The sequence below is a fragment of the Corvus brachyrhynchos genome, unplaced genomic scaffold (assembly GCF_000691975.1).
Source record: "Corvus brachyrhynchos isolate BGI_N302 unplaced genomic scaffold, ASM69197v1 scaffold331, whole genome shotgun sequence".
NCBI classification, from domain to species: Eukaryota; Metazoa; Chordata; class Aves; order Passeriformes; family Corvidae; genus Corvus; species Corvus brachyrhynchos.
The window spans coordinates 413739-422410 of record NW_008237229.1 but is presented as its reverse complement, the minus strand read 5'-3'; the positions used below and the strand labels follow the sequence as shown (position 1 = coordinate 422410).

Here is an 8672-nt window from a genome sequence, read left to right as displayed (position 1 = left end):
GGGTATGGTGCTCAGGTAGTAAGGAAATGGGCTGGTTAGAGTGGGAGATGGGTCTCCAGTAGGAAAATGAGGAGAAGTCTCTGATTTCCTCTGCTTGCTTGAGATCTTATGGCAGTGTCTGGGAGTCTTGTAGGTCTGAGAATCTGGGCTGTGCTGCTGTGTGAGCAGACATGCCCCTGCAGGCATGTCTGGAGCTCAGTGAGTCAGCCTCACACCAGGCCTTGGTGCCACATCGAGTTAGTCATACAGGAATAACATCGCTATCACCACGCAGCAGCACTGCTGCTTTAAAAACAAATACTGGAAATAGCAGCATTTTCCTTGTTGTCAGGTGGTAAGGAGGTGGCTTTCTGCGTTTTGCTGTTGGTTTACAGTTGTTTCCCAGTCCTCCTTTGTTTCCTTTTTTGGAGATGCTCTTTTTATTTTTTTAAAAATCTTCAGACTGCTTCACCTCTCTTGAACTTGCTGCCTGCTCTGTCAGAGCAGCAGTTCTCAGTGATACATAGTGAGTAATTTTATACATGGCTATTGCTCATGTTTTCCAGACTCCCTTGCAGCCATTAAAAACAGCCAGCTAATAAATTCAAAACATAAGTAAAAACAAATTACCCTGTGTTCAGAAGTGTCCAAAATTTATCACTAGTCTAATCTGAATTAAGATTGGATCACCAACCAGGGCAAAAGAACAGTGCCCATGCTAACTGGAAAGTGCTGGCTAAAGAATAGATACTATTTTATTTTTAAAAGACTTACTTGAAATAATTACTTGAATTAAACAATGTGCCCTCAGTTTAGGGTGTCTGAGAGCTCCACTGGTCCTTGGGCTGCTGGGCATTAAGTGTGGAAGAAACTTCACCTATTACAGAAGCTAAAATATCCCAGCTGAAATACTGTGGGATATATAGCTTACTCACTGAATTTTAAAAACAGAATGAGAGAATAGTAGCATGAACCTAATTAATGCTAAAGAATTTAAAGCAAAAAGTACTGTGTGCACGAGCACTGATGTCAGGAATACTATTTTCCTTCCTGACACCTGGAAAACGAAAATATTTTGATGACTTGTATTTGAATAGTTCCTTGATATTCAGGTGGAAGAAATGATACCTTGTCGTTTGTCTTCTCTTCCAGTTTCCTTTTCTTTTTTTTTTCATTTTAAATTTCCAGTGTAATTTTCAGTTGTTACACGAGACACTGTTACAGATGTTTGTAAGTAGTGGAATTTGCTGGGAGTCCAGCTTGGATACCGACCCTCAAGTTCAACTGGAGCACTTCAGATCAGTAACTTTGATTTATTTATGTTGCAGTGGAAGGTTCGGCGGACACTGGCATTTTCTATACATGAACTTGCTGTCATCCTTGGAGACCAGCTTACAGCTGGAGATTTAGTTCCTGTCTTCAATGGCTTTTTGAAGGACCTAGATGAAGTGAGGATAGGTGTGCTTAAGCACTTGCACGACTTCCTGAAGGTGTGTCTGTGTTCAGCTCTGATCAAGTGTAGTTACAGACTTTGCTTCATTTCTTTGTATGCACCTGCTTTTTACATAACACCCATGGAACTCTGTGGGAATCTCTGCAGATGCCTGTTGAATACTAGAATATATGTTGCAGGAGATCTGTGTTGCTAATACTTCTTTTTCTCTGAAGAGCTTTGTTCATGTTTATTCAGCATCGAGATGGCAGTGAATGATTTTTTTTTTTTTTTTTTTTGATGGCTCTAATCTGCCTACATAACTTAATTGTCAAATTTCTGTAGAAGTTTCTTTGTAGCTGCTGTTTCTAGCTGCTGTTTCTGGAACTGAAAGACACAAATCCTAAAACTGCCTTTACTGTTTACGCCTCCTTTCCTAGAGTAAAAGGAGAGACTCAGTCACATTTTCCTTTCAGTAGTGCCTCGTGGTTTTACAGCTTTAAGCATTACAGGGTTTAGCCCAGGAAAGCAACACTGTTGCTAAAGATTTAAGTATTTTTAAAGAAAAGAGTGTGTTTCGTTAGTTGTATTTAAAGCTCTTATTCTATCTGGTAATTGTAGCCTGTAGTTCTTTGTGTAAGTTTGTATTTACTGTTACAGCTTCTTCATGTTGACAAAAGACGAGAGTATCTTTATCAGCTTCAGGAATTCCTGGTGACTGATAACAGCAGGAACTGGCGTTTCCGTGCTGAGCTGGCTGAGTATGTGGTTTTCTGAATTATTATTTTTATTGTTATGGATATTTAAAAATGTGAAAATCATGTAATAGATGTTTTATAGTGATATTCTTAATTTAATTTTTGATTAATAGATGGCCCTTATCCTCCTCCACATGTTGTCCTTGCTTAAAAGTTCCCAGGAGCTGTATTGTCATTATTGTGAATAAGTGGCATCTTAATATTTGCAAGTGACCCATAGTCAAGCTGATGGCACTGAAAAATAGAAGATTTTGCTTCCCAGTAACTTCATTATGGCCATACTTCATATTTGAAAAGTGTTGGTATGTAAATGATGATACTCAGTTAAGCTGCCTTTTTTCTTATTGTGATGTACTCTCTTTGGTTCTTCTTCCATCTTGTAGGCAGCTGATCTTGCTTCTAGACCTGTACAGTGCCAGGGACATCTACGACTACCTGCGCCCTATTGCTTTCAGCCTCTGTGCAGACAAAGTGTCCTCTGTCCGCTGGATTTCCTACAAGCTGGTAAAGCAATCTAAAGAAATGGCGGGTGTCAGACTTGGGCGTGTTTGTGGGCAGGAGTAATATTTGTATTTACTGGTTTTTTTCTTCTCGTTTCCTCAAGGTTAGTGAAATGGTAAAAAAGCTGTACATGGCTTCCACACCAACCTTTGTGGTAGACCTCATGAATGAACTTGTTGAAAAGTTCTGTAGATGCCACAAGTGGTCTGGTCGGCAGACTTTTGTCTTTATTTGCCAGGTGAAATGTCTTTTCATTTATATTCTTTTGTTTTGTTGTTCTTTTTTTTCTTTGGGGGGTGGTGGTGATCACAATTAAGGGGACTGGAACTCTTCAGCTGTCTATTGACATTATGTTGGTGAATATTTGAGAGCTTTGTTTCCAAGGGAATAGTTTCATGGCTGCTTTTTTCTCTGTTTCTCCATAGATGAGCTTGACTGCATCTTTAGCTCAGCATATTAGCACCAGGTCATCAAATCTGATACTGAATGTAGAGCACAAGGGCAGCAAAATAATCTCTGAGTTGTGGAGCTGCTTTGTGGCTCACCATGAAGTGAGATTTATGTAATAAATCTTTAGAAATCAATCAGTAGGTGCTGCCTGTACCTCTTTAGCCAGCTTGTGCAGCTTGGTCAACAAAACAAACAGGAGCTGAAACTAGCTGGCATCCCAAGGAAGTGGTCACATTTGGAGGCTGTAGTAGAGAGGCAGACTGGGAGCCACCATGGCTGCTGCCCAGGTGGGCAGCTCTTGGAAGTGTTTGGAGAAATGTGAGCTTTGAGCTTATTTAGAGAAACATCTTTGGGTATAAGAGGTGTTCATTGACATGAACCATTTTTGTCTTAATATAGTATCTAGTTTAAACAAAGACTAAATTAATTGTGAGAAGGATTGTAAAGGTCTACTTTTCTCTCCTGTTTTCAAGTGGTACACTGATTTAAAAAGGAAAAAAGGTTTCATACAAAATAAGTGGGTTTCTAACTGAGCCTGAATTTCCTCAATTCTAGTTTGCTTCATTGTGTCTGGGTTTGTGCTAGAAAGTTCTGTACTGTATTTTAAAACTTTGTGGATAGTACCTGCTGTCTAGCTATGAAGGTAGTAAGATCTGTTAGCTCTGATTATGTGTTGGGATTCCATCTTCCCTGTGCTGAAATCTAATGAAATTGCCTTTGTGTTCTTGCTAGACTGTCATTGAAGATGACTGCCTGCCCATGGACCAGTTTGCTGAGCATCTGTTGCCACACTTACTCCACTTGGCATCTGACAAGGTTCCAAATGTTCGAGTCCTGCTCGCAAAAACATTGAAGCAAACCCTTTTAGAGAAAGGTTAGTGGCAGAAGGAGTTGCAATGGCCTGACTGCAGGGGGTTTCTTGTCCCTCAGTTTTCCTAAATTCAGCTGGGAAAGAAGAGACAGGATCAGAGTTGGGCTGCTGCTTTTACAGTCTCCTCAGTGTGAGATATTGCCATGGCTGACATAAAGCCATGACCCCTCTTGTGGTATCCGACTTGCTCCTGTGTGATGCTCAGGATATGAGTTGTTGCTCATGTGCCAGCCTGTTCTTTTGGTGTCATTTTCCATGAGTGAGCTACTTTGTAGAGGTGTCATGGGAAAGCACAAGTGAGCAACTAGCAACTGTGAAGTTGTTCAACAGTGCCCTTTATTTAGTTTAAAAAAAAAAAGTTGTTGATGTTCTGTGTAATAAGAGTAAGAAAGGAAAAAAAATACACAAATACAAACCACCATTTGTTTTCTCACTGGGGGAGAAGAGGTGGCTGTTGTTAGGGGTTTATATTTTATGGTAGCAGTGGGAAGAAAGTTTCTGTGGATTCTCTTTAGGGAAATAAGACATGGAGCTCTCGAATTGCACACTGTGCTTAGGAAAGCATCCCCGGTGCATTGCAGGTGCCAGAGGTGTCAGCAGTGCTCAGAGTCCAAAGGAAAACAGCATTAGAAGTATTAGGCTATTTTGTAAAACAGCAGAGTGTCCACACTTGGAATACTTCATCCATTTCTGGTCACTTCCACTCTCAACACCATACACTGGCTTGAGGACTGCTGTAGAAAAGTGCAGAATGTCCCAAATGCTGGACAACACCAAGGATGCCAACACAGTGAGCACTGGGCACTGCCTTGTGCGTGCTGACTCTGAGGAAGCATATGGAGACAGTTGAGATGGATCAGCTGATGGGCAGTGATTTATCCTCTGTTAACTGTGCCAAGGATGTCGCTGTTCTTCCTGCTCTCAAGTGGCATTGGTGTTTTTGTGTCCCCCACGCGAATGGTGCGCCTCCATTCTGCATTGCCTATGTAAGCTTATGGCACAGGTAGTCCCTGCTTCAGAGGAGTTCTGTGTATGATTAGGGAGGGTGGATAGACTGGGAAAGGCTGATGTAAAAAATCAGTTCAGGAGTTTTTAAACCTCAGATCTCAACTAACCTTCCTGTGAGCCATTTGTAGTTACACTGCTTTTATGCACCTTGTGTTCCATAGTTCATTAAAACTGTCTGAATATTGGAACTTCTTCCACTCTTATTTCGTGTTATCTTAGCTCTATCATTTGATAACTATTTGGGAAGGCTGGCCAAAAATGGAATGAAATAGAGTGGCATGGCCATGGGTTGATGGTATCTTTCCTCTGCCACAAATACAAACACTCTCATCTGGAATTGCTTCCAGGCCTTTCCTTCCTCTTTGGCCATGGAATTTGTCACCCTTTTATACTGAAGGGCTGTAGAAATCCTATACTTGAACAGCATCTTTAGAGCAACTGTGCTCTGAAACATGGAATGATGTTCTTTTAAGGTGAATTCGTAGATATATTTGGAAGTGTCCTGTGTGCCTGCTCTGATATTCCAGTCGGATTGTAAGTGTACACTGTCCTCTGAAATTTTGGATCTCACAGGGTATGCTGAGGTTGGCATTGAAGTATCTGCTGTCCTTTCCTCCCGTAAGTTTTGTGCATTTTCTCTTACAGAGTATTTCCTGAATTCTGCCAACTCTCACCAAGAAGCTGTGGAACAAACGATTATGGCTCTTCAAATGGATGGTGACAGTGACGTCAAGTACTTTGCGAGCATCCACCCTGCCAGTACCAAAATTGCGGATGACGCCATGAGCACTGCTTCATCAACTTACTAAGTTCTGAATGTTGCTATAATTAAAACAAAAAAATTAAACAAACCATCCTCAAATGCTTCTAAAATGGTTGATTTAGAACAACCTCTTTGGAAGGAGGGATTTCTTGCCAGATTTAACAGGTGGATGTTAGCTAAACCTGATAACCAGGGATTTTAAGTCAAGGAAAAGTAAGCATACCTGTGTCAGCTTGACTTTAGAAAAACACTGCTCAGAGAATTATTTTTGCCACCGAAGCCTTAAATCTTCTGTCTTCCTGAACAAATGAAACTTGAATTGGCAGATCATTTTCATTGCAGAAAGGATGTGGTGATTTCCAGAGACCTGCATTGTTTCTCCTGAGGAGTTAACTTAGCAGGTGTTTTCTGTAGCAGCTGATAGGCGGGATGGCCAAGAGGAGAGTTTGTACCGGGACTGAGACCTCCAGTATTAGTGCTCAAGTTTTTGTCAGTCAAGGACTTGATTTGTGTGCAGCTGGGCACACCCTTAAGTGGGAATAGCTTTGATGTTTGTAAATGGGGAAAAGTAGAAATTGGGATTTCTCTTAAGGGCTCAGTGCTAACACTAAACTAGAATCTGATTTTAATCCTTAAATGCAGCATATTGCTGTACCCATTAGCAGAAAACTTTGCTGAGTACCTGTGTCCTAATTATTTTCATGCTGGTCATGACCTAAAGGAAATTTATTAGCACATGTACTTTAAGTCAGGTATTTTTAACTTGATCATGATCGGCTCTGAAGGTGCAACTTTTTTCTTCATATACTGTACATATCTGAGAGCCTCCTTGGAGTGCTGCAGTCTTTAATCATGTTGTTTAAAAGCTGTTGTGATACAAGTTGTTCTCTACTTGTCCAAATAAAATTTATTAATAAGATTGAAAGAAATCTTGTGACCTTTTTGAGACATTAAAAAAATAAGTTTGAAATTAAAGTGGACTTTTTCTTTCAGTTCTCTACACTTGGGTGGCTGTTTCAGGGGCAGCGGGTTTGCTTAATGATTATAAAGAATTCTGCATTTTGAGATGTACTTTGACCAGGTAGTTGAGGTTTTGCTGGATTCTTCCACGTGGCCCTTTTGCTTGGGAATCTGTTACTCCAGCAAATGTGAAATGGCATCTTGGCTGGAAGTAAGTCTGAATATCCACCTCAGTCAGATTTACAGAAAACTCTTGAGTTCAAACTGCCTTTAACCTGCCTGCAGTCCATTGACTGCTTTCCTTTCCTCTCATTTAAAATTACTGATCCATTATCTCCTTCTGTGTCTTCCAGGGACAACTTCCTTAAATCACCTTTCTTCCAGCCTGCGGAACCCAAAGTGTGTGAAGCCTTTTTTCCCTGAGGAAGCAGAAATGGTTGTGGTAGCTTATCTTTGATGTATTTTAGCAGAACGTTTTCACTTACCAGTCAGGTACCTGATGCTGTAGCAGTTGAGCCTTAGGCAGATACCTTTTTTTCACCTCCTGTTTTTGGGGAAAATAGATTATTCTGCACTTTCTTCTCTTGTAAACAGAAAGTTGTTATTTACTCCCCAGAGCCTGCTTTTGTACGGCCATGGAGGTGGTTAAGATACAGAGTCATCTCTCTCTGCCTTGAAGTGTGGTGTGTCTGGGGTTTTTAGGGGTAGATTTGATTTTTTAAATTGCAGGGGTTTTTTTCTTTTAGGCTTGAGGATTTTTGTGGGATTGATTGATTGATTTATGACTTTTTGTAGGTGTGTGTTTTCCATCTGCTTTTTTTGGTGTGGATTTTAAATATATATATATATATGTTTCTATTTTTTGTTATATATTTTTCCATGCATGTCCCTTTTTCTTTTCAAAATTGGCAAAATCTCTGGAGGACTAGTCAGGGTGACAGCACTGTGGATTGGCAGCAGGCTGTGTGGAAGCAGGGAGCAAAGCAGCTCTCCATGCTGCCATAAGCAGAGCACCTGAAAGTGACTCATCTTCTCCCAGACCAGATGATTCCCATTTTAGCAATATGCAGTGAAGTCCAGTTGATTCCTGCATTTTGTTCAGAGAACAGAAATCCCTTCCATCTGTTTTTTGCCTGAGTGTAATGACAGTTGAATTATAGTTGGAGCATGTGTGCAGCTCCTGATGTGAACAGGACCAGCTCTCTGTTGAGACCAGAGGATGCTTCAGGTCATCCTCTTGACTGTGAATGGAGCACAGTATTCACTGGAGGAGTAGTGGGGCTTTTTATGCCAGTGTTTGGAGTCTGGAATTAACATGGCCCAATCTAATTCCATCACTGTTTCATGTACTCTTCCACCAGTCCGGTGAAATGAAAGATCATATCTGATCCCTTTAGGTATTTTCTAGTTGTTTAAAGGTAAAACACCTCTATGTTGAAAAATGAGACACAACTTCTGGTTGCTTTATTAATGCAGTAGTGGTGCAGGCCTGCAAATTTGAGGGAGAGTTTGAGGCTTTTCCTAAGGAAGACTTGAGTGTTTTGAGTTTCAGAGTGCCTGAATTCCCCTGACATGTGACAATTAAAGATCCTCTTCAGTAAAGAGGAGAAACGGCTTTCTCCTTTTTCCTCCACCCAGTGTGTGATGGATCCATCCCCGTCTTTTCTGCTTCATTTAATCATTCCCAAGAAGTAAAGGGGAAGGGAAAGACTTGCTCTGTTCTCAGCATTTCCCAAGAGCATTTGATCTACAGCCTGAGGGATGTGGACTCTATTGCTGAACTCTGGTGGGGGATTTTCTCATGCCAGCAGTGTTAGCAGTGTCAATAATTCAGTATTCATCATGTCCCTAAGGATACGGGGTTTGTGGAAATGTGCATCCTTGTTCTGAGTGGTGCTAAACGGAGCTGTTTCTGCTGTGGGGCAGTGTCTGGGGATGCTGCCAGAGATC

At 41.0% G+C, this 8672-nt stretch overlaps 1 protein-coding gene across 2 annotated transcripts in view; it reads left to right on the top strand.

The window, feature by feature from the left end:
• The window catches only part of PPP4R1 (protein phosphatase 4 regulatory subunit 1), a 64255-nt gene extending 57568 nt beyond the window's left edge, over positions 1-6687 (top strand). For both annotated transcript variants that reach the window (XM_017729445.1, XM_017729446.1), the window contains 6 exons: positions 1308-1469; positions 2072-2172; positions 2553-2673; positions 2774-2908; positions 3853-3994; positions 5645-6687. In XM_017729445.1, coding sequence (XP_017584934.1) covers positions 1308-1469; positions 2072-2172; positions 2553-2673; positions 2774-2908; positions 3853-3994; positions 5645-5808 — 825 coding nt within the window. In that variant the 3' untranslated portion in view covers positions 5809-6687. The remainder of the gene's footprint in view (positions 1-1307; positions 1470-2071; positions 2173-2552; positions 2674-2773; positions 2909-3852; positions 3995-5644) is intronic.
• The last annotated feature ends 1985 nt before the right edge of the window (positions 6688-8672 follow it).